Source organism: Balaenoptera physalus, assembly GCF_965194825.1.
Source record: "Balaenoptera physalus genome assembly, chromosome: 10".
Classification (NCBI taxonomy): domain Eukaryota; kingdom Metazoa; phylum Chordata; class Mammalia; order Artiodactyla; family Balaenopteridae; genus Balaenoptera; species Balaenoptera physalus.
This window is the reverse complement of record NC_138889.1, coordinates 108,921,748-108,944,972: the sequence shown is the minus strand read 5'-3', so window position 1 is coordinate 108,944,972 and position 23,225 is coordinate 108,921,748. Positions and strand designations below refer to the sequence as shown.

Sequence of the window (23,225 nt, the reverse complement as noted above, 5' to 3'; positions counted from 1 at the left end):
AGGTGCCTGGCTTTGGTGGAGAACCAAGACCTGGGCGATCGAGGAGGGAAGGACAGTCCTGCCAGGAGACTGGGGACTGAGGACCCGAGAGCTGAGCCGTGCTCCCGAATGGACCGGGAGACCGGGAGACACTGACCAGAGGCGGGGCAGGCAGGGACCCCAGCTGAGCCGCCCTTCTCCTGGAGCCGGAAGTCCGGGCTGTCCCCATGGCAGGTAAGGGGCGGGCAGCCAAGGGAGCCCCATGGGTGGGCTCAGGCCCTGGGGTGAGTGGGGTGGGGGGCAGGCACTGGGCGTGGGGACCAAGGAAACCCCACTGGACCCAGGGCCTGGGCAAGGGCATGGGGCAGGGGCACACCAGGCTGAGGCCTCAGATCCCCCAGGGCGGGGTCGATGGGCTCACAGCCACCCAAGTGCAAATATAGGGGTGCTGACAGGCAGGGAGACACAGCCATTTCTGGGAGGTGAAAGCCTTATCAGACGTGGGTGACCTTGGGCCTGGCCCCGCCCATCTCTGGGCCTCACCCCTTGAGGATCAAGGTTGGCGGGGTTGCTGGACAAGGAGCCTTTAACTTCCCCTCCAAACCTGACTTCATGCCGGTGGGAAACTGTCAACTCCTGACCCCAAGAGGTGCTGGCTTTTAGAGGAACTGGGCAGAGGACAGGCGCCTGCCCGGAGTTACTGAGGGTGCTCAGGGCTGGCACATTGACTGGGATGGGCAGGGTGTGGGCTTGTAGACTTGGAAGCCAGTAAGCAGCCTGTGAAGCCCCAGGCCCAGCAAAGCCACGAGCCTCCCCCACTTGGGACGCATCACCACGGACCCTGGGGGCTGGCATCGGTTACCTGGGTGATGTACATGCTCCAGCAGGACAGCTGGGCGACGGGCAGTTGCCCATGTGACGGCCTGGTCTAGGTGGTGGGGGACATTAGCCCAGCCACCCTTCGTGCCCCTCTGGGGGATTTGGACCCGATATGGCCCATCCCCTCTCAGTGAGACCCACCCACCTCCAGACTACAGAACTGCCAGGGGCTTTAGTGAGGTGCCACTTCTCACACGTGGCTCTCAGGGCTGCTAAGGATGGGGCCATGGGCCCGGAGCCCCACACTCTCACCAGGCACCTACTGTGCACTGACTCTGGCCAGCACATCACACGCTATACCATCCCAGGAACCTCCCTCTACCCGTCTATCTCTCCGTCCATGCATCCATCCATCCAACACCAAAATTCTACTTCTGCCCAGAGGATCTCATGGTTCTACTAGGTCCTCAGCCCTTTATGGGGCTGCTAGAAACTAACAGTTTGTTTTTCAGGATATTTTTCCTAGTTTTAAAATTGTAATTGTGTTAAAATATACATAACATAAAAATTATCATTTTAACCACCTTTAAGTGTTCAGTGGCATTAAGTACATTCATACTGTTGTGCAACCATCACCACCAGCCATCTCCAGAACTTTTTGCATCTTGCAAAACTGAAACTCTGTCCCCATTAAACATTAACTCCCCTTCCCCTCCCCCTGTCCCTAGCAACCACCATCCTACTTTCTGTCTATGAATTTGACTACTTTAGGCACCTCTCATGAGTGGAATCACACAGTATTTTTGTGACTGACTTGTTTCACTTAGCATAACATCCTCAAGGCTCATCCACATTGTAGCCTGTAGCACAATTTCCTTCCTTTTAAAGGCTGAATAATATTCCATTGTCTGTATAGACACATTCTGCTTATCCATTCATCCATCGATGGACACCAGGGTTTCTTCCACATTTCAGCTATTGTGAACAATGCTGCTATGAACACCAATGTACACATATCTGTTCGGGTCCCTGCTCTGGATTCTTTTGGGTTTATACCTAGAAGTGAAACTGCTGGATCGTATGGTAATTCTATCTTTAATATTTTGAAGGACTGTCAGCAGTTTTCCACAGGGTTTACACCATTTTTAGATTCCACCAGCAATGCACAAGAGCTCCAATTTCTCCACATCCTCGCCAACACTTGTAATGTTTCATTTCTTGTTTTTGTTATTGTTTTGGATTTTGGTAATAGCCATCCCTGTGGGTGTAAAGTAGTATCTCGTTGTATCAATAGTTAGGATTTTTTTTTTTTTAATCAGAAGGGTGGAGCTGTGGCAAAGCTTTTGGCCAAGCCTTGTGCCAGGACTGCAGATCAAAAGGTGGGCTCCTTAGAAAAAAGTGAGGAGGCCACAGCAGAAAGATGTTAGAACCAGCTTCTGGAGGCAGGATTTGGGCCAGTTTTCAGGGGTCAGAGATGGGTAAGAGTCATTCGTGGTAATTCGGGGATCTCCTTCAGCTCAGTATTCCTTAAGCAGCATGAGGCAGCCAGGTCTCCCCAGAGCTGAGAAAGACCCCCCACCCCCATGACCCCACGTGTCGCATCATCCATAACAGATGTCCTTTATGAAGGGCCTACTGTGTGCCAGGCTCGTGCGTGTCCTCACAAATCCTCACATCAGCCCTATAAGGCAGATATTAAGAACCCCTTGTGACAGATGTGGAAACTGAGGCTCTGGGAGGTGAAACAATTTGCTCAAGGCCACTCGGCCTCCTGATGGCTCAAAGGTTCCCTGGGGAGCCTGACAGGTCCTGTCTCTGGTCTCCAGGAGCTTTAAGTGAGCATTTACCTCATGAAGTGATGCCGAGTTGGGGATCCTGTGGGAAAACAGGCCTGGCAGTCAGGGAGAGCTTCCTGGAAGAAGAGGCATCTAGGTGCAGCCTGAAAGATGAAGGCTGGCTGGGTGGAGTGGGGGTGGGTGAGGTGAACAGGGGCCCACACTCCGTCCTCTCTCCCCAGCCTTCCTCTCTGCTGGCCTCGGGGTATTTGTCCCCTCGGAGACCTACCCTTTGCCCATGACGAGCTCCAGCTGGGAGCCCCAGCTGGACTCCCTGTTACCATCAGGCCCTTCCACCAGCTCCACAGGGGCCCAAGCCATGGCTGAGCCCACAGAGCAGGGCCCCAAGAACCCACGTGTGTCTGGTGTGACGGTTCAGCTGGAGATGAAGGCTCTGTGGGAGGAATTCAACCAGCTGGGCACAGAGATGATTGTCACCAAGGCGGGCAGGTATGAGCAGTGGCGGGCGGGGGTGGGGCGGTGGCGGGAGTTGGGGGCAGGCCGGAACCACATTCGGGCTGCTGAGCACCCCCTCCCGCAGGAGGATGCTCCCCACCTTCCAGGTGAAGATCCCGGGCATGGACACGCTGGCTGACTACGCCCTGCTCATGGACTTCGTGCCTTTGGATGACAAGAGATACAGGTCCGGGCCTGGCTGGGGGTCGCAGCTCAGACCTCAGGCACTTGGTCGGGGAAGTAGACCCCCACCAGCACCCTGGGGGAGGCAGGGGCCAGTCGGAGCAGTGTCGGGGGGCGCCTATCCTGGGTAGCAGTGGGCGCACCTGGGCAGGTAGGGCGGGCTAGCCCAGGGCAGCAGATGCAGCCACGGTGAACCCAGGCCAGACAGCGCTCTGGAGCCTCCGGATCCTCATGTGCAGATGGGGCCAGTGCATGGGCAGTAGGAGAGGTGCCCCATCAGTCTTGGCTCCGGGTGGGGGCAACAGATGAGGTGCCGTGGGCTGCAGTCAGGGCGCCCTCGCCACCTCACTCTGTCCCCAGATATGCCTTCCATAGCTCAGCCTGGCTGGTGGCGGGCAAGGCGGACCCGACCACACCTGGCCGTGTGCACTTCCACCCCGACTCGCCGGCCAAGGGCGCACAGTGGATGCGCCAGATTGTGTCCTTCGACAAGCTCAAGCTGACCAACAACCTGTTGGACGACAATGGCCACGTGAGGCCTGGGCCACAGTGGGGAGGGGTTTGGCCAGGGCAGGGGACGCTGGGGCCTGATTGTGATGAAGCCCGAGCCAGGGTTGGCTGGGCCTTTGGTGCCCGAGCTCACCTGGCCGGGGGTCGGACAGCAGAGACTGCCAGGCGGGTGGGGCGAGGCCCACGTAGGTGCAGGTACCCGGCACCACTGACACTGTGTCAGACAAAGATCCCTGCCCTCACGGGGGCTTACCTCTTGGGGTACCGGGCAGATGGTGAGCAAAGAATCCAGATGGCAGAAGGGTGATAAATGTCAGGAGAAAAATGAAACAGGGAGGGGGGCTGAGACAGAGGTGGCCGTTGAGTTCAGGGGGCTCAGGCAGCAGCTGAGGCGCTATTTGAAGAGGGGTCTGATGGAAGTGGGGGAGGGAGCCTGTGCATATAGAAGGGGGAGCCGTTGCAGGCAGAGGGAACAGCAAGTGCAAAGGCCCTGAGGCTGGAGAATGCTGGGGAGTTGGGGAAGCTGTGAGGAGACTCCCGTTTGGCTGGGGTGGAGCTCAGAGGGGCAGTGGGAGGGGAAGGGATCCTAGGGGTGTCTGGCGCTGCTCTGCAGGGCCAGTTGGCTGTGGAGAGGATTCTGGTCTTTACTCTGTGTAGCTCGGGAGCCACAGGAGGGATCTGAGCTGACTCACTGGGGCTGCTGTGTGAAGAGAGTGCAGCCAGGAAGCAGCTGCGGAAATCCAGGAGAAAGATGATGGTGGCCGGGCGGGGTGGAGCCAGTGGGGTGGGAGAGGTGGTCAGATAGTTCCGTGACAGCTGGGACGTGGGAGTGAGAGACACCAAGCAGCCTGGATGCTCAGACAGAGGGGCCTTTGATACAGAACTGCAGACTCTCAAGCTCAGACCCCGCACCGCCGCTATCAGATGGGGGCAGCGGGCCCTGGAAGAAGGGCTTCGGCCTCAGAGAGGGTTTGCTGCTGCCCCACCCCTTCCGCACCCCCCGCAGATCATTCTCAGCTCCATGCACCGCTACCAGCCACGCTTGCACGTGGTCTTCGTGGACCCACGCAAAGACAGCGAGCGCTACGCGCAGGAGAACTTCAAGTCCTTCATCTTCACGGAGACCCAGTTCACGGCCGTGACGGCGTATCAGAACCACCGGGTGGGTGAGGCCACAGCTCGTGAGGCAGCTGCCAGCCCATCTCACAGGGGGGAAACTGAGGCGCCAGGCTCTTAGGCCCCACAGGCACAGACCCCTGCCATTCTCTCCTTCCCGGACTCAGTGGGCATCTACCCACAGTCCTTCCCCTGCCTTCATGCCCACTGGCTCTATGGTTCCTGGGCTGGGGGGCCCAGGTCCCAGGGCCTCCAGATCGGGGATGGGGGTGTCCAGGGAGGAGAGGGTGGCTGAGCCTGGGGCCCACGGCCTTTCCCCAGCTCAGGGCTGGCCCATAACTACCCTTTCTCCTCTGCAGATCACCCAGCTGAAAATCGCCAGCAACCCTTTTGCCAAGGGCTTTAGGGAGAGTGACCCGGACTCCTGGTACCGTCTGGCCCCTGACAGTCCCGCCCAGCTGCCCTAACCCACCCCCTCACCCCATCCCTATCCCCAGGCATCTCCTAAGGCCTCCGACCCTTCTTTCAGGGTCACGCCCACTGGCTTGTCCTGGGGTCCCACTGTCTGACTCTGACCATGACCCTTGGCCTGGGTTCTCCATCTTGACCCCCTGCCCCATTCCTGCTTGCCCCACCTTCAGGCCTATATCTCCACGGCCCCTGCTCAGCGTCCCGACCTGGAGTCGCAGCAGCCTCCGCCCCTGCGTGCTGAAGGGCTCCACAGAGCAGGAGAAAGGTCAGCCCCCAGGCCCACAGACACAGTGGGACCAGAGCCTGCATAGTGGACAGGGCCCCGGGGCCCCCAGGAAGGGGCTTCAGCATGCTCAGCAAGCTCCCTGGGCATCTGTGTGGACAGAGAGGAGGAGGCAGAGATTTCTGAGACAATTTGGGACCCACGGCAGAGAGAACAGGGCCGGGACAAGGTGCTGAGAGCAGGGGCAGGGGGGTCGGGGAGACTTCCTGGAGGAGGTGGTTCCCGAGCTGGGCCTTGGAGGACTGGGAAGGGTTTGGACAGAGGCAGAAGGTGGGGAAGAAATTCCAGGCAGAGGGCAGAGCAAGAGCAAAGGCTAAGCGGTGGGCAACTTGGGATGCGAGGAGCAGGGAAGGGGACAGGAAGGCTGAAGGTGTGAGGGGAGGTCTGGGGTCCACTCAGACCATTTCCTCCCTCAGACCCCAACAAAGCTCCAGCCTTCACCTCCAGGACCCCTGTCAGGCTCCACCATCAGCTGCTGGCTCCCCCTGAGGCTCTGCTGGCCCCAGCCACCTACCGGCCCCTCACCTACCAGGGCCTGTACCCTGGAGCCTCAAGCCCCCTCTGAATCCCAAGGGCCCAACCGACACCATACCCCCTACCCAATATCCAGGCTGACAGGGATCAGGGGGTCCTCCGCTTCCCAGCTGGGCTGGGGCTCCTCTCCCCCACTGCAGTGCGCCTGGGGCCTGGCCAGGACCCGCAGTGACAGTAAGGCCCTGTGGACAGAGTGCTCTTACCCTGGAGCCCACCCTCCTCAGCCTCACCTCTGCAGACATCCTCCCCTCACAAGGAGAGCAGGGCAGGTGGAAGCCAGAGAGGAAAGCTACCTGCCCAGAGTTCCAGCAAAGCTGGGATGGTGTCAGGCTTGGAACCAGAGCCCCTACCTCCCAACCTGCCCCCTTCTGCCTTGGAGGTGACTTCTCCAAACCCTGCTTTACCTCTCTCTTCCCTGCAACATTGAACTGTTTGGAATGGGTGGTCAGCTGCACTTCTGTCCTTGGAGGCCAAGGTGGAGGGCCTCAGGAGTGCCCACACCCCAGAGTCTGGGCTGCAGACATCGCAAAGCTCTGCCCAGTGCTGCTGGCATCCCTGGGAGCACAGAGTGATGGTAAAGGTGGCGACACATGCTGAGTGGCAGGGCTGTGAAGGAGGCTGCGTTCCTGCCCTCTGCCTCGTGTGCCCAGATGAGGACTGAAACTGCAGCTCAGGGAAGCACCTGCTCAAAGTCGAAGCAAAACATGGGACATCTGCCACTCCACGTTTAGGTGCTAAGTGCGAGGCTGGGGTGTGTGGTCCTCAAGGGGCCAGAGTCTGGCCGAGGGGTGCACAACACCACAGGCAGTGACCACAGGGATCAAGGTGAGGGTGGCGGGAGGAGTTTGAGAATCCGATCAACACTCCAGGTAGAAGAGCTTCTAGAGAAAGTGACATTTAAACCAACACCTATAAGAGTACAAATTGCGGAGGACGGGGGACGGGAGGAGACACGAGCTCCCCGGCGGTGGGAAAAGCATGGAGAAAGCCGGGGGCTGGAGTGGGACCCTTGGAGCGAGAGGGAGCGGCGCGTGCCACCCAGTGGAACCAGGAGAGAGGGCTCGGAGGGTGGGGAGGGCCGGGCACTCCTCCCGCGGTCCCAGGCGTCTCTGCCTGGTAGACCCCCTAAACGTCGACCCCGAACATCCTGGAGCACTTCCTCTGAGGTCCCGGACCCCCGCGGGCGCGGAGAAACACGGGTCCCGGCGGGGCCTCAACAGCCAGACACCCCGACTCGCGAACCCCGCGGTCAGCACGGCCGAGCCCCGTCGCCGGACCAGGTGCGACCCCAGCTGCTCTAGGCGCTCGGAAGGGACACTCTCCAGATCATCCACTCCAGCTCCGCCCCGCCCCGCCCCGCCCCGCCCCACCCCAGGCCCGCCCCTCTACCGGAAGTCCAGGCTATCTGGTGACGCCCCTTCTGGCCGCGCCCCACAACTCGCGGAGAGGCCCCCTCCCGGCCTGGGCCCCGCCCCTTAATCGGGCCCCGCCCCATGGGCGAGGCCGGTGCCGCTACGGAGCCCCACCCTGCGGGAAGACTCCTCCCACGGCCCGCCCCCCAGATTCCCGAGACACCCTGGAGTGTGCGCTCTGCCCTTTCCCTCTCGCCGCCCGGTGACCTCGGTGTCCCAGCCGCGCTGGACCGGACATGCTGCCCGACTGCCTGTCGGCGGAGGGCGAGCGGCGCTGCCGGCGGTTGCTGGCGGGGGCCACGGCCCGGCTCCGCGCGCGACCTGCTGCGGCCGCGGTTCTCGTGCCGCTGTGCTCGGTGCGCGGGGTCCCGGCGCTGCTCTACACGCTGCGGTCCAGCCGCCTGGCCGGGAGGCACAAGGGTGACGTAAGGTACACCGGCCGAGAACTCCTCTCCCTTCTAGGAAGAGGCAGCTGAACCCGGAGACCGCAGGGTCGTGGGCAAGGCACTTAGCCTTTCCGAGCCTCGGTTTCCGCCTCTGTAGAATGGGTTCTGGGTCTGAGAGCCCGTCCGGCAGAGGGCTATGGCGGGAGTCAGCAACCCACGTCCCTCCGCCCCGAATCTGGCGCCGCAGGTGGTCCTGCTCGGGCGCCGCGCGGATCGCTCGACACCTTGCTCAGATCTGTGTCCCCCTCCAGAAAGGCAGGACTCCGCCCCCTTCCGGCGACTACTGGGAGATTCGTGTCCCCGAGCCGAGGAAGCGCGCGGGGCGGGGCTACCTGGCTTCCCGCCCTGGCCCCGCCCCCGGCGGGAATTGGGGACACCCTAGGGTCAATGTCAGCGCCTCTGGGGCCACCATAAGCAGAGTTTGCATGTCTGAGCCCCAGGGCCTCTCTCCCTTACTCCCGTTGTTCAGGGAAGTAAACCGGGCCTGGAGAGGTCGTGTGGCTTGCCTAGCCCTCTCTGCAAACTAGGGGCAGAGACGTTATTTAGGTGGGTCACTGCCACAGCCCCCACCCCCACCCCTCCACGGCCCCAGCAGCCCAAGAACCAGGCTCCCTGTGCCTGTTCAGTTTCCCAGGTGGCAAGTGTGACCCCGCTGACCGGGACGTGGTGCACACGGCCCTGAGGGAGACCCGTGAGGAGGTGGGCCTGGTTGTGCCTGAGGAGCACGTGTGGGGTGTCCTGAGGCCCGTGCACGACCAGGTAAGCCCGCCAGGCCCTGAAACCACCAGCGGCCCTTGCCCCATTCAGCCCCTCTGCCTGCCCTGGGCTAGGAGCAGGGACCCAGGGACGAGGAGGGTGGTCATGGACTGTGGCAGTCACGGAGTGCGGTGGGGACACCCGCCTGGCAGTTGCGTTCCATCCTCACACAGCCCGTCAGGAAGGGGCCGGGGTATTTATCCCCTTTCACGAGGGATACTGAGGCTCAGGTCCTGGAGTGGAGGTGGCTCCAGGGTGAATCAGCTCTGCTCAGTGGACAAAGGTTGGGGAGGGCTTCGCAGGGTAGGCAGGGACTGAATGACCACTGGGAGATTTTAGGGTAGTAAAAGTAAGGAAAAGCGAAGGCCCAGAGGCCTGAATGGGTCTGGTGTGTTTGGGGGGCCTGAGTCAGTCAGCGTGGCTGGAGCAAGTCCAAGGGCAGGGGCCGGGTGGACGTGGCCTGCACTGCTAAAGGCCCCGGAGTCTTCCTCTCAGGCTCCCTGCCCCAGCCCCAGAGCCCCGTCCAGGGCATGCCTCCCCTGACTGCCTGCCCTCCTCCTGCCTCAGCAAAAGGCCACTGTGGTGCCGGTGCTGGCCGGCGTGGGCCCACTGGATCCCCAGAGCCTCAGGCCCAACCCCGATGAGGTGAGTGGGGAGGTGCTAGGGGTGGAGTCTGGGTCGTCCGGATGGGCGGAGGCTGCAGTGGCCAGTGCTCTGTCTGCCCTCTCGCTGCCTCCTGCCCACAGGTGGATGAAGTGTTTGCACTGCCCCTGGCCCATCTGCTGCAGGAACAGAACCAGGGCTATACCCACTTCTGCCATGGTGGCCACTTCCGCTACACACTGCCTGTCTTCCTGCACGGGCCACACCGGATCTGGGGGCTCACGGCCGTCATCACTGAGTTCACCCTGCAGCTGCTGGCACCTGGCATCTACCAGCCCTGCCTGGCCAGCCCTGAACTGCCCAGGGGCTGATGACCTGGCCCTGAGCAGCCCCTGCCTTTGCCCTGCCACGCCAGCTCCACTCCAGGACTGAATAAAGAGCCTTTGCCAACTCCGCGGCGACTGCACCTTCTGCACTGGAGCCTTGACCTTGGGCAGACCCCATGGGACAGCTGGCCTCCTGGCTGGGGTGCCTCTGGATAATCACACTGTTACTTGCTGTGCCCACTCACTGTGTGCCAGGTGCCTGGAGTCTTTTTTCTCATTTCACTCTCACCACAACCCTGTGAGGTGGGGCCAACGCTGTCCCTGGCTGGTGAGACTGAGACTCAGGGAGGGTAGACACCTTGCCCAAGGTCACCCCAGTTTGGGATTTGAACCAGGCCCTCTCTGACTCCAGAGACCAAACTCCTAGCCACTACACTGTACGAGCTCCTGTTCCATCTTCCGTGCCTGGCTGAACATGTGCTGGGCGGTAGGCATCCAGAAAGGAGCCCTGCATGCTACTGCAAACCTCTAACGTGCCAAGCTCCCACCATGTGCCAGGTGCTATGCTGGGGTCCCATCTGTGCACCAGCCAGATGCTACTCTGCCCTCTGGGGATTCTCAGTCTGTGGGAGATCTGAGACCAGGTCACACAGATAATCATGTGATTGTACATTAATTACTCACAGATGTGTAATGGAATTATGTATCAATTATGTAAATCTCTGTGAGAGAGTTGAAGGGGTGGGCAGTCTAACCTTGACACGGTGGACTGGGCAGTATTAGGCAGGACAAGTGCTAGAAAACCCTACCCACTAGCTGACTTTGCCAAAGGAGGAATGGTGATTACAAACTCCAGAGATAGACCAGCTTCAGGCATAGCTGGATCCAGGAGCTCAGGAACTCTCTTCTTTCTGTGCTTTCCACTGTATTGGCCTCACTCTCAGGAGCATTGTCTACTCCACAGGGGTGAGAGGTGAGGAGAGGGCAACAGCTCTAGGATGGCACGGTACCAGCATCCCATCAACAGAAAACAGCTTCTCTTTCTGGGCCAGTCTATCCCAGAATTGTACTTTATTGGCCTGCTTCGGGTCACATGCCCTTCCCTGAGCCTGTCACGTGGCTGCTGGATTTGGAATTCATTGATTGGCAGGGTCTGGGGCACAGGCCTGGGGAGCAGGGTGAACCTCCTAGAGTGAGAGTAGCGAAGGGGTGGCCCCCAAAAGACCCCTGGGAAAATACAGGGAAGGTTGAGCAGGTAAAGGCAGCCACGTTCCCCTGCAGAGAGTGACCCTGAGACCATAGGTAAGCAGGAGCAGGCCAGGTCAAAGGGCAAGGGAGGAAAGTCGGGGCAGAGGGAGCAGCATGTGCACACAGCTTGGGGTGTTCTAGGAAACGGAGAGGAGCCATGGGGACGTGGGGGGAAGGGGTCCAGCACTCAGGGGGCCCCAGTGAGCGGCCAAGGGGGCAATCCTCAGTGATGGGTTAGGATTTTATTCCAGGCTGGGAGAGGGGGAGAGAGGTGCCGAAGTGATCGGATTCAGGTGTTAAGAAGCTTGAGCTCCAAGGGGACCAGGTTGCGGCGGCACCCCTGCCGCCTCCACAGAGCCCTCCCCGCCCGCCCATCTCCCCTCCCCCCCAGCCTGCCCTCCACACCCCTCCCCCTTCCCACACGCCTCCCCACCCGTCTCCCCCGACCCCTCTGTCTCACCTACCCCTTCCTCCCCACACTCCCCTCCCATTGCCCCTCACACCCCTTGTGTCACCTCTGGCCCTCCAGCCTCCTCACCTGGGAGCAGGGCCACGTGATGGCGGTAAAAATAACTCTCCCCGGCTGTGTGTGAATTGGGGAGGGGTTGGGGGAGGAGAGAGGCTGGGCCCCAGCACTAGGGAAGGGGCCCTTGGGGTGGAGGGCAGGGAGCTGCTGGTCTCCTGGGCCCCAGAGAAGTGTTCTGAGTCTTGAGTCCCGCCCCTTCCCGCTCCCCCAGGGACACACTCTGGCTCTCCAGGTCACCTCCGTCGGGCGTGTCACCTCCGTCAGGCGCACACCCAGCACCGGCAGCGACCCAAACCAGGTGGAGGAGCTCTCAGAGCGGTAAGTAGCCCAGCCGGCCTACCTGCCAGCCGACGGGGTCCCCGTCCAGGCTGGAGGCCCCCACCCCGCCGGCCTTGACCTTGCGCTCTGTCCTCAGGTCCCAGCTGCTGCCCAGGACCGCCCCCCGCCAACACCCTCAGTGATGCCTCCTCGCCCTGTCTGGTTGGCCTGTTGCGGTCCCCTCATCTCCGGTCCTCGGGGGCTCCTCTGAGTCCCCCCTCCATGTCCGGGCCCCCATGGCGGGCACGGTGGCGGTGGGCCGGGGGCGGGTGAGCGTGCAGGAACACGTGGCTATTGACATGAGCCCGGGCCCCATCCGGCCCATCTACCTCATTTCTGACTACTTCCCGCACTTCTACCCCTTCGCTGAGCCGCCCTGCGCACCAGAGACCTACGCCCTCCAGTGACCACCACCACCCGCTCTGCATCCCAGTCCCAGCCGGACCCAGAGCCAGAGGGAGACTCAGACGACAGCAGTGAGTGGGCGCGGGGGACAAGGGGGACCCTCTGGGCCCAGCCCAGCCAGGATGGGGTCTGGGGCATCCCAGGCTTCCGACCAGGGGAGAGGCAGGGCAGGAGGCGTGGTGCCGGGGCGGGGGGTTGATGTAGAAGCTGACCTGCCGGCCACCTGCCCTTAGCCACCCTCGGCACCCTCGAGTTCACGCTTCTTTTTGACACGGACAATAGCACCCTGCACTGCACAGCTCACCGTGCCAAGGTGAGGATGGGGCGGCATCCCTGGGTCCCAGGCGTGGGCCCTGGGCCTGTCCCACATCCACTCTCTCTTCCCAGGGCCTCAAGCCACCGGCCTCAGGCTCCGTGGACACCTATGTCAAAGCCAACCTGCTGCCCGGGGCCAGCAAGGTGAGGGCGAGACACAGGCCCCTGCTGCTGCCCCTTGGCCGCACACCCAGCCTGCAGCACCCACCTGGCCTGCCATGCCCCTCTTCCCCAAGGCCTTGACCTCAGACAGGGAGCCCCCCATTGCTGGGATGTGCAACTAGAGACCATATGAGGGAGGGGGACCAGGCTGGGGCCCTGGGGCCCGATGAGGCTCTGACCCTCCCTGCTCGGCCCCCAGGCCAGCCAGCCGCGGACACGCACGGTTCGGGGCACAAGGCGGCCTGTCTGGGAGGAGACACTCATGGCTTCACCCTCCAGGACGCCCGGCGCAAGACCCTGCGGTGAGGATAGGGCCTGGGCCACAAGGGGGCAGGGCCGAGGCGGGGGTGAGGGCTTGCCTGGCCAGGTCTGACCTGGGTGGCCACCAGTCTGTGCGTCTAGGAGGACCCACGGCAATGGCGGTGGGCGCCTCCCCTGGGGGAGCTGCGGGTGCCCCTGGGGAAGCTGGTGCCCAACCGAGCCAGGAGCTTCGATGTGTGTCTGGAGAGGCGGAGGCTGGTGAGTGGGCTGGTGCACAGGGTGCGGCAGGCAGGGAGGGAGACCTGGGCAGTGTCCAGCCAAGGGGACCGGGCTCTCTGCTCTTTCAGACCAAGAGGCCCGAGAGCCTGGACACGGCACGTGGCATGTCTCTGTATGAGGAGGTGGGTAGGACGGTGGGGCCCAGCGAGGATTGGGGGGGCAGGTCTGGGGTGGCCCAGGCTGAAGTGTGTCAGGCAGGGATTGATGTGGGCTGGACAGGGGTCCAGGCCCAGGCAGGCTTGGAGAAACTGAGGCCATCTCGCTCAGCGGCCCTGTGAGCGCTCATAGGCCCAGGGAACAGCCAGGCCCCAGGGGCTGGGCAGAGGGTGACTTCCCCTGCCAGGGCAGCCCAGGGGAGCTGTGGGGCGCTGGCACAAGCCCTCAGGGGGCAGAGACACAGGCCAGCTTGAGGCAGAGGCTGGAGCCGGTGGGATTTGTCCATGGCCTGAGCTGGGAGGGCAGGTCAAGGTCCGGGAGGGAATGGATATGGTGGGTCTCCACGGCTGCTAGGTCTGCCCGAGGCAGTGTGGGTACCACACTCCTGGGGCTGGTAGTCACAGACAGGCCCTTGGCAGGAGGCAGTGATGGTGATCGCAGGGGATTTGCAATAGGAAACCAAAGACCTGGGCAGAACCCCTGCAGCCCAGCAGGCCCCCGGGCACCTGCAAGGCTGAGGCAGGGCCCTCCGCAGCTCCTCCAGGGCCGGAGGGCCAGGTGCTGCTGGCCAGGTGCTGCTGCCCCGCCGCCTAGTGGAGCCGCATGTTGCTGCGACTGTCAGTCAGTCAAGGCGAAGCTGCGGAGCCCTACCGGGTCGGGCAGGGACCCGCCACAAGCACTTCCTGGCCCTGACCCCGCACAGCAGCCCCTTGGCCCACGGAGCACTCCCTTACTGAGAGCTGACCGCCAGCAAGGTGGCTGGGCTCTCGGCAAATCAAATCCCTCGTTAAGTGTGGGAGAAGCACATTCTCTCCAAGGCATCCTCCCAAGTCCTTTGGAAGCTCCGGGGGCCGAGTGTGGCAAAGGACGTTCAGAATCTGGCCACTTGGGCTGCGGGGTGTGAGGAGGGTGGGCTTTGTAGCTGAACAGACCTGCATGTCCTTGGGTAGAGAACAGCCTCTTGGAGCTGCTTCTGTGGCAGCAGGCTTACCCTGCGGGAGGGTGGTGACGGGTACCTAATTTAAGGCCACCTAGGCAGCTCCTAGCATGTTTGTGGCCCTTAGGGACATCAGTTCCCTTCCCCTCCACGACAAAGATGCCCCGAACTGGCCAGTCACGTGGCCTGGGCAAGCCCGTCCCCTTCTCAGGCCCTGGAGGATAGAGCTGACCTGGAAGTTTCCTTCCAGGGCACTAAGCCAGTGACTGTTTTTGTAAATTGAATCATGAAATCAAACCACTGGCCCCTGACTTCTCTGCAGCCAGTTTGCGTTCTCACGTCCAGGCCAGCACGGGTGGGTGGCTAGGCTGCGGGCCACACGGGAGCTGACCCCAAGCCCACCCCCTGCAGGAGGCAGTGGGGGCTGAGGTGGCCGGGGAGGAGCGTGGGCGCATCCTGCAGTCGCTGTGCTACAGCTCTCAGCGGGGCGGCCTGCTGGTGGGTGTGCCGCGCTGTGCCCACCTCACCCCCACGGACGCCAACGGCTACTCGGCCCCCTTCATCCGCCTGTGAGTGTGACCAGGGGCGGACAGGTGGATAGTGAGTGTTCCTCAGAGCCCCTCTGGGGCTCACCTCTCCAGGGCCGCACCCTGAGCTGGCCCCGTTCTTCCCCATCAGTTACCTGCATCCAAATGGGGGGAAGAAATCGAAATATAAGACCAGTGTTCGGAAGAAGATCCCGAACCCCAAGTTCAACGAGGTAGGCCAGGGCTGGGGGGAGGCAGTCCTGGCTGCAGGGGGTGGGAGGAGGGGGGTCAATATCCCGCCTCCAAGAGCACAGGCCCCAGCTACCCTGAGCCATTCACCTGTCTGAGTCTGTTTCTGAGGCTGTGAAGGACACAAGGCCGCCTCCCTCCTGCCTTTCTGCCCCTTCCCTGCAGGAGTTCCTCTGCGCAGGCCCGCGGGAGGAGCTGGCGCAGAAGACACTGCTGGTGTCTGTGTGGGATGGTGACCCGGGCACAGCTGACGACTTCACTGGTGAGTGGGAATGTCGGGGAGCTTGTGGGGGGGGACCAATGGACTCCCACACGGCTCCTGACCTGTCCCCCAACCCAGGCAGGGTGCAGCTGAATAGCCGGGCCCGTGGGGAGCGCCAGCAGCACTGGCGCGAATGCCTGGGCCGCAGTGACCACCAGCTGGAGCTGTGGCACCCGCTGGACGGCGTGCCCCTCCAGCTCAGCGACTAGAGGGGGCCCCCGGCCTGGCTCTGCTCACTGCCCGTCCCCCAGACTGACCCGCAGCCGCCTCCATGGAGCTCGGAGGACCTGGGGCTGCCTCACCCACCGTGTCCACCCCTAGTCAATTGCTTCCTTCCTTCCCCCCTTTCAAATTCACCCCACTGCCAAATCATGAAGCAAGAATAAACCTCTCCTCCAAACCAGACCGGACAGCTGGTTCTTTCCCTGCCCATCGCCTCACAGGGCAGACTGGGCCCTATCCCCCTTGCTCCCACCCTCCAGAGGCCTGCACTGGGCCAGGCCCAGGTCTGCACCCCAGGCCACAGTTTCCCCCTCCCCACCCCTGCTTCTTGCACTGAGGGGTCAATGCTAGGATGGTCTACGACAGACTGATGCACAGGAGGCCAAGTGTAAATTCACAACGAGACCTTGTGCTGACCTATCCCTCCCAAACCTCCACCTCCGTCTGGGAAATAAGCCTCCAGGAATAATGGGCCGCAGAGGCAGAGTGAAGAGCAAGGCCACAGAGAAGACGCGACGAGTGGGCAGCACTTGCTTTATTGTCCAGCCGTCCAGGCAGATGGATGCCAGCCCAGCGCCGCGGGCTCAGGAAGCGGCTCGCCTGGCCTGGCGCTGCTGGGCGAACCGCTGCATCCGCTCCTCGAGCTCCGGCCGGAAGTGTCGGATCAGGCCCTGGGGGTGAGGGTCGGGGTGTTGGGTGCAGCAGGGCCTAAAAGTCCCCCAACGCCCCGGCTCTCAGCACCGCCCCCAGCAGCACGCAGCAGGGCAGCGAGTACCTGCACGGGCCAGGCAGCTCCGTCACCCAGGGCGCAAATGGTGTGGCCCTCTATCTGCTTGCTGATCTCCCACAGGGAGTCGATCTCAGCCGGCCGGGCGTCCCCCTTCACAAAGCGGGCCATCACCTTGTTCATCCAGTCCACACCTGAGCCGTGGCAGCAAGAGAGGGCCTGACGAGCTCCCTAGGCCGGGGTGGGGGGGATGGGACCCGAGGGGTGCGGGCCACAGGGAGGGAGGGGCTTAGAGCAGCCACAGCAGGCTGGGAGGCAGCAGCTGTTTATTCAGGGTCCAGTGCCCGGCCCAGGCCCGGCGTGAGCCACCGAGAAAGCCCCCAGCCTGCCCAGCGCGCTTACCCTCGCGGCACGGGGTGCACTGGCCACAGCTCTCGTGCTTGTAGAACTCGGTGAGGCGGGCGATGGCTTTCACAATATCCGTCTGGGGAGACAAGGGACAGTGAGGAGGCACCCAAGGCCTGAGCCTCAGCGCCCCCCGGCGGCACACCCTCCTGATTCCAGCGGCGCTCTGGCTGTCTCCTCCACCTGCCCTGGGCATCCCGCCCTGCCCAGACTCCACGGGCTTGTCGCTCAGAGAAGCCTTGCTCCCCGCCTCTCCCACCTCACTGTATCTCAGGTGACAGGAACCGGGACCCAAGAGCTGGCAGTTCTCCGAGAGGCCCCGGAAGGGTTACTAACCAGGCTGGCCTAAGGCAGGGACTGGGTGGGGAGCATGGGCCAGCCCTTACCGAGCGGTCCATGACGATCACGGCAGCCGTGCCCAGGCCCGTCTGCGCCTGCACCAGCGCGTCGAAGTCCATCAGCACCGTCTCACACACGGACTTGGGGATCAGTGGGGTGGACGAGCCGCCAGGAATCACAGCAAGGAGGTTGTCCCAGCCACCCGTGACACCCCCTGGGGCCCCAGTCGGTCCCCAAAAGGATGGATGGTCAGAGCTGGGGCCGGCACAGCTGCCTGGCCCTGAGGCCAGGACCTCTGCTAGCCCCAGCCCCAGCCCCTGAGGCTCTCCCACCCTGCTGGCTGGCCCCAGGCCTCACCGGCGTGCTTTTCAATCAGTTCCTTCAGCGGTATAGACATCTCCTCCTCCACGGTGCAAGGGTGGTTGACGTGGCCAGAGATGTTGAACAGCTTGGTGCCTGAGTTGCGTTCGCGGCCAAAGCTGGCAAACCACACACCCCCTCGGCGGCAGATGGTAGGGGACACGGCCACTGTCTCCACGTTGGCCACGGTTGTAGGGCAGCCGAACACTCCTGTGGGGGAATGGGATGAGAAATCGGTGGCTTCCCGTGGGTGGGGACAGGTTGGGGCGGGTTTCCTGGCAATGGGGTACATCCAGGGTCCTGCTCCGGTGGCAGAGAGCCCTGCTTTCACCCCTTTGTTATTCTTGTCCCCCACTGGACCCCAGATTCCAGCAGGAGATGCGCTGCCTTTTCACCATCCTGCCCCGAGTTCCCGGAGGGTTGGAGAGGACTTGGGTATCTGACATGGGAGCTGAGGCAGGATGAGGGACTGCAGGTGGCACCGGTGAAGCCCCTATGTTGTTCCCACCCTGCTCTCTGTGTCAGACGCCCAGTGCAGAAGGGACTCAGAAATTCCCTAAGAATGACCAGTGGGGATCTGAAACCAGATCCCGGACTCCATAGGACACAGGACAAGGCCCAGGATCGGGCCAGGCGCCAGGTCTTACCCACGTCTGCAGGGAAGGGAGGCTTTAGGCGGGGTTTGCCCTGCTTGCCCTCGATGGACTCGATGAGCGCTGTCTCCTCCCCGCAGATGTAGGCCCCAGCCCCGCGCACCACAAACACATCCAAATCATAGCCGGAGCCGCAGGCATTCTTGCCAATCAGACCAGCCTCGTAGGCCTCTCGGATGGCTACCTGTGGGACAGGGGTGTGAGGGCACGGTCCCCAAGAGCCCAGGAACACTGTGCGTGGGAGGGAGGGGCACTGGCCCAGTGAGCCCATCACCAAAGTCCAGAGCAAAAGCTCCCTTTGGACACAACAGAGGACGCTCTGGGAGGGGGTGGGGATTTTTACGATGCATGTGCTACTTCTGTAATAACATTTAACAAATTCTCCAACTATATGTATTTTTAAAGACTTTAAGGAAATAATGAAAATTTTAGCAAGTAGTTTCTCCCGGTGGTGGATCTGTGGGAGAGTTTTCTTTTGTGTGTGTGTGGTTTCCTATCTTCATAATGAGCGAGTACTGCTTCTGAGTAGAGGAAAAGACCCTGGAGGCTTATTTTTAAATATGTAATAATAATAATAATAACACTTACACATAATGCTACCATGTGCCAGGTTATTATTCCCACATCCTTCATCACTGTTGTGTAGGAGCCTAATAGAAAGGTGAGGCTTTGGCCCTGGACCAATTACTACAGGCGTCACTGAGCTGAGAATTACTGAAATGACCCCTTGACCCTTCAGGAAAAATGCCCATATGGGAGTTCCCCAGCCTACCCCTGCCCCAGGAGTCATGGAGCCCAAGTTGACGCTCTGGAACATACAGAAAGAGACAGAGGCATTGGGGGCCATGTCCCATTCAGGACACAAGGCATGCAGGAGTGATCGCCACTCTCCTAGTGCGACGCCAGACAGATCAGGAACTAAAATCTAAGAACAACTCTGCCTAGGATTGGGGCACGTAAGTGCACACTGAGCACCTTCTCCTCTGTTGACGCCCCGCCCCTGCCCACCTGCAGATTGGAGGCCTCATTGTAGAATTCCCCGCGGACGTAGATGTAGGCGGCACGGGCACCCATGGCCCGGCCCCCCACTAGGCAGCCTTCCACCAGCTTGTGGGGATCGTGGCGCATGATCTCCCGGTCCTTGCAGGTGCCAGGCTCCCCCTCATCTGCGTTCACCACCAGATACTTGGGCCTGTGGGGGCCAGCAGGTCAGTCGGGCTACAGGGCCACCAGGGTTGGGCCTTCAACCACATGCCACCCCACTCCACCCAGGGAAGCCTCCTCTGACAGCCAATCCCTCTTTGTCCTCCTGACATGTTCCCAGGGGCTCTGCTTGCTCACCACCGATGACAGGGAGCTCACTGCCTATTCCGTATTTAGGTGGCTATGACCACAGGAAAAGTCTTTGTTCTGTCCAAATGTCTCTCCTAGTGCTTTCCCAAGAGCCCAAATCTGCTTTTGGTCACAAAGAGCATTCCGTGAACTTCCACCATATCTCTGGAGCCAAAAGGAGGCAAAATAGCCGACATTTAGCCTTTGCTTTCTATGTGCCAACCAAAGGGCAGGCCAAAAGCTGTAAGAACATTATTTCTTTCATCCCTGCACAATATAATATCCATTTACAGAATAGAAAACTGAGGTTCGGAAAGGCCAGGAGACTGCCCAAAGCTATATGATTAAAAGGCAGAGCTAGGAATTGATCAGTTAAGTCTGACTGAGTCAAAATTTTGTGTTGATTCTGCTACCCCTCAAGTCTCCCCTGAGGAAGACCACAGAGAACTGAGTCCCACCTACTTGAGCTCTGGCTATGTTTTCCCACCTCATTCACTCTCAGTTTCCAAGGAAACAGCCCAAAGGCCCAGGTAAGCCACAGCCACCCCCAAGGTCTCTCCTGCAACCCCATTTCTGCCTGCCTACACACACCTGCCATCTGAGGGCTTATTCATGAAGCTCCATTTAAGGCCAGTTGGGAAGCCAGCACCTCCACGGCCCCGCAAGCCCGATGTCTTGACCTCACCCAGGATCCAGTCAGGCCCCTTCAGCAGAATCTCCTTTGTCTTGTACCAGTCACCTCGACTCTGGGCACCTTTCAGCCTGGACAGAGTGGGGAAGGCAGTGAGGGGGAGGCCCTGCCTCGGGAACCACCGGCCTAAGGGCACCATCTCACCTCCAGTCATGGCGGCCATACAGGTTGGTGAAGATCCGGTCTTCATCCTTCAGCGAGCCAAATGAGGTTTTCTTGGGCGCTGTCTGGGGACACAGAGGGTCAGCAGGCCCAGCAGAGCTCTGGGGTCATGAGGGGCCAGGCCAAAAGGTACAGAGTTTTGAGTCCCCCTGATTAGAGAGGGCTGGGCTGGGAGGAGGGCAGGGGCCTAAGCCTAAGAACCCTTCGTAGTATCATAGCTGCCATCACCACTTAGTAAGCACTTCCTATTAGCAGGCACGAAGCTAAGCTTTCTATATCCAAGACCCCATTTCATCCTCATAACCTTGAGACAGGAATGATTTCCTCCATTTTACAGAAGAGGAAACTGAGGCTCAGAGCAAAATGAGCTTATGAAAGGCACACGGCCCAAAGGAGCAGATGAAATCTAAGCTCAGGTGCGTCCGTGGCCAAAGCCCACACCTGAGCCACAGCACATACTACCCCCGAGCCCAGTGTGATGCTATGTCCATTTACTTGTCTGGCTGTGCTGCTGGACCAAAACTTGGTTAGGCCAAAGCCTTGTGTTACTAAACTCTGCTGGCGACAAAATGCACTTTCTGAAGGAAAAGAAATGCCTCACTGCGGCTGGGACACAAGATGACGGAGGGAGGCCCGCTCGGGATAAAACTGTTGAGGAGAGATGGGTCTGGAATTCCACGTGACCCAGTGAGAAGCACCCCAGCTGAGGGCTAAGGGGACCTGGTTTCCAGACACCCAACCCCTTAAAAGCCAATATGGGGATCGGAGCGCTGAACGAAGAATGAGGAGGCGCACGGCCCTCTCCAAAACTATTGTCTGCATCTGTAAAATGGGTCAGTGGCCCCTTCACGCCCTACAAAGCTGTGGCGGGAAAGGAATGAGACAAGGACGCTTTGCCACCTGCAAAATTTTCCGCTAAGTCGCGCGGCTGTTAAATAAGGAAAGCCAAGGTGCCGGAGGGCTGGGGGCGGGGGTGAGTCAGCCTCCCGTTTGGACCCGTTCCCCTTCTACACCCAGGCCGGATCGGCAACCTTCCTGCCGGGCTGCGGAGATGAGAATGTTCTCCAGAAGGCACTACAGACCCAAGGGATGGTGCGCGCACAGGCGCGGCAGCGAGAGCTGGCCCGCGAGCACCCCTGGCCCGAGCCAGGTCAGGCCTCACCGTATCGCCGCTGAATCGCACAGACACGCGTGCGGGGAGCGACCCGCCCAGCAGCCGCCGTGCCGCCAGCATCGCGGGGGCCAACCCGGTCACTTCCCGCTGTCACCTTCACGGCTCTGAGGCTGAGGAACCGGCGCGACCTAGACGCTAGGCGGCGCACAGGAATAACGTCACGCGCCCTGGCGCCGACGGCGCGCCCAAACTCCTCTGCACCGCTCCCGCCCCGCCCTTGGCCCCGCCTCCTCGTAGGAGGGCGGAAAGGCCGGAAGTGCCCTGTCTGGCGCTGAGGCTGCTGGGAGACGCAGTCCTGCGGGCTTTGGGACCTCCTTTCTCCTTTCGCGCGATTGGTATTTACTCTCTTGCTCCCCCGCGCTGCTCCATCGCATTAGCCCGTGGACCCTCAGCCTTTCAATCCCCAAGTAAACAAACCTCGCATGTCACCTTCTGCTGGTGGTGTTTTCTGCAAGTTCCGCATTTCGCGTGCTCCTGTTGTACGCAGAAATGTATGGGGGAAGGAGGAGAAATCAGATCGGTGACAGCCCGACCCTCATGACCGCCTTGTAATTATTCCGTCCCCGTCCAAAACCCTCCCAGACTATGATTTTCCCCTCACCCACTACGGGCACCCCTGGGCTCAGAGAAGGATTGCTCATTAGCCGCAAGGAGCCGGGGCAGACTGGGGGTTGTTGGCGGAGGTCTCCCCAGAGGAGGTGTGTCTAGAGCCCTAGGTTGGGGTGAGGCCAGGAGGGTGGAGATAGTCAGTGGGTGGCACATCCTCTTGCTAGTGCTGCTAAACTCTCCCAGCCATTCCTTCTTCAGCCCCCGTCAGGAGAGTTTGGCACTTGGTGCTCCTGCACAAAATCCTGGAGCGGCTCCTACTGCCTCGGCAACCTGGCATTTAAGGACTCAGCCACTATGATGCAGGTCATCAGGCCCAGGCCACATCATGCCCACTCTCCCCAGGACCTCTTCCTCTTGGGGCTTTAGGGCATTTCTGCCCACTCCCTCCCCATCCCGCAATGCTCCCGTGACCTGAGGAGGGCCTCTGTTCTTTGCCTTCTCTTGAAGTCTTGGAAGCCTGATTAACTCTTGTTAATCAGTTTGTCAGTTCTCTGGAACCCTTTGGCTCTGAGTCCCATGATAAGCATGTCGGTTTTGGTCTGCCCTCCCCAGCTCCTCTATTCTCTTGTCCTGTAACCATCCTTTCCTATCTCTCAAGAGATGTGCCATTTACAAAGTAATATGCCCTTTTTTTCTCATATATTCCCCACAGTAGCCCTGGATAGTGTTAACTCCATTTTCTACATGAAAAAAATTGAGGCCCATGGAGGTTTCATCTCTTGTCCATGGGTATGAAGGTGCTGAGTGGTAGAGCTAGAATCAACCCCGGGCCTTTCTTCCTTCCCAAAGTGCCCCAGACACGGCACACATGTGACAGTCATTGCAGGATGTCAGTGGTGTTTCCAAAAGAGGCGGCAAGAGCCTGGGCACCTTGTCTGAGGGCTCACAGATGGGTAGGGCAGTACCAGGCCCAGGGCCCAGCAGTCCTGACTGCCAGCCCCAGGCCCCCTCTCCTGGGCAGGGAAAGAGACTGCCCAGACAGAGCTGGGGATTACACAGCTAATCCGGAGCTCAGACCCGAGTCCATGGATCCCTCCCTCTGGGGTGGCAGAAGGGGGGCAAGATGGAGCCAGAGGGTGGATTCTTTCCTCATCCCTATCTAACGGGGTCAAGGGAACACAAGGCCATGGGGAGAAGGCAGCCAGGGGATGCTGTGGACGGGAGATGCTGGGCATGG

The 23,225-nt window shown here is 60.8% G+C and overlaps 4 protein-coding genes across 12 annotated transcripts; 3 read left to right on the top strand and 1 right to left on the bottom strand.

Moving 5' to 3' along the window:
* The first annotated feature begins 406 nt into the window (after positions 1 to 406).
* TBX10 (T-box transcription factor 10) lies at positions 407 to 7,523 on the top strand. Its single transcript, XM_082409851.1, is given in 8 exon segments — positions 407 to 3,083; positions 3,175 to 3,276; positions 3,633 to 3,804; positions 4,789 to 4,944; positions 5,258 to 5,341; positions 5,343 to 5,634; positions 6,069 to 6,214; positions 6,218 to 7,523. Coding segments are annotated over 8 exon segments (1,305 nt in total). The 5' UTR covers positions 407 to 2,871; the 3' UTR covers positions 6,359 to 7,523.
* Positions 7,524 to 7,741: 218 nt separating this feature from the next.
* NUDT8 (nudix hydrolase 8) lies at positions 7,742 to 9,856 on the top strand. Of its 3 annotated transcripts, none has more exons than XM_082409838.1 (4): positions 7,743 to 8,028; positions 8,671 to 8,803; positions 9,368 to 9,445; positions 9,589 to 9,856. In XM_082409838.1, the coding sequence occupies exons 1-4, from the start codon at positions 7,835 to 7,837 to the stop codon at positions 9,772 to 9,774; spliced, it is 591 nt and encodes a 196-aa protein (XP_082265964.1). In that variant the 5' UTR covers positions 7,743 to 7,834; the 3' UTR covers positions 9,775 to 9,856. The 3 variants fall into 3 exon arrangements, with proteins under 3 accessions (XP_082265965.1, XP_082265964.1, XP_082265963.1); XM_082409837.1 differs by having other exon boundaries at positions 7,747 to 8,028; positions 9,547 to 9,856; XM_082409839.1 differs by lacking the exon at positions 9,368 to 9,445 and having other exon boundaries at positions 7,742 to 8,028; positions 9,547 to 9,856.
* Positions 9,854 to 15,779, top strand: LOC309636567 (double C2-like domain-containing protein gamma). 7 transcript variants are annotated; one of them, XM_082409809.1, is made up of 10 exons: positions 9,854 to 9,984; positions 11,715 to 11,821; positions 11,919 to 12,297; positions 12,460 to 12,539; positions 12,614 to 12,685; positions 12,903 to 13,365; positions 14,748 to 14,905; positions 15,015 to 15,096; positions 15,278 to 15,378; positions 15,457 to 15,779. In XM_082409809.1, the coding sequence occupies exons 5-10, from the start codon at positions 12,651 to 12,653 to the stop codon at positions 15,581 to 15,583; spliced, it is 966 nt and encodes a 321-aa protein (XP_082265935.1). In that variant the 5' UTR covers positions 9,854 to 9,984; positions 11,715 to 11,821; positions 11,919 to 12,297; positions 12,460 to 12,539; positions 12,614 to 12,650; the 3' UTR covers positions 15,584 to 15,779. The 7 variants fall into 7 exon arrangements, with proteins under 7 accessions (XP_082265935.1, XP_082265938.1, XP_082265939.1 ...); XM_082409812.1 differs by having other exon boundaries at positions 12,460 to 12,685; positions 12,903 to 13,005; positions 13,312 to 13,365; XM_082409813.1 differs by lacking the exons at positions 12,460 to 12,539; positions 14,748 to 14,905 and having other exon boundaries at positions 11,919 to 12,090; positions 12,903 to 13,005; positions 13,093 to 13,222.
* A 337-nt stretch (positions 15,780 to 16,116) lies between these two features.
* Positions 16,117 to 21,609, bottom strand: NDUFV1 (NADH:ubiquinone oxidoreductase core subunit V1). The gene is made up of 10 exons (XM_082409802.1): positions 21,428 to 21,609; positions 20,248 to 20,330; positions 20,004 to 20,174; positions 19,089 to 19,272; positions 18,075 to 18,264; positions 17,425 to 17,637; positions 17,115 to 17,281; positions 16,726 to 16,807; positions 16,372 to 16,517; positions 16,117 to 16,267 (listed from the first exon to the last, which is right to left on the bottom strand). The coding sequence occupies exons 1-10, from the start codon at positions 21,497 to 21,499 to the stop codon at positions 16,181 to 16,183; spliced, it is 1,395 nt and encodes a 464-aa protein (XP_082265928.1). The 5' UTR covers positions 21,500 to 21,609; the 3' UTR covers positions 16,117 to 16,180.
* Positions 21,610 to 23,225: the final 1,616 nt, after the last annotated feature.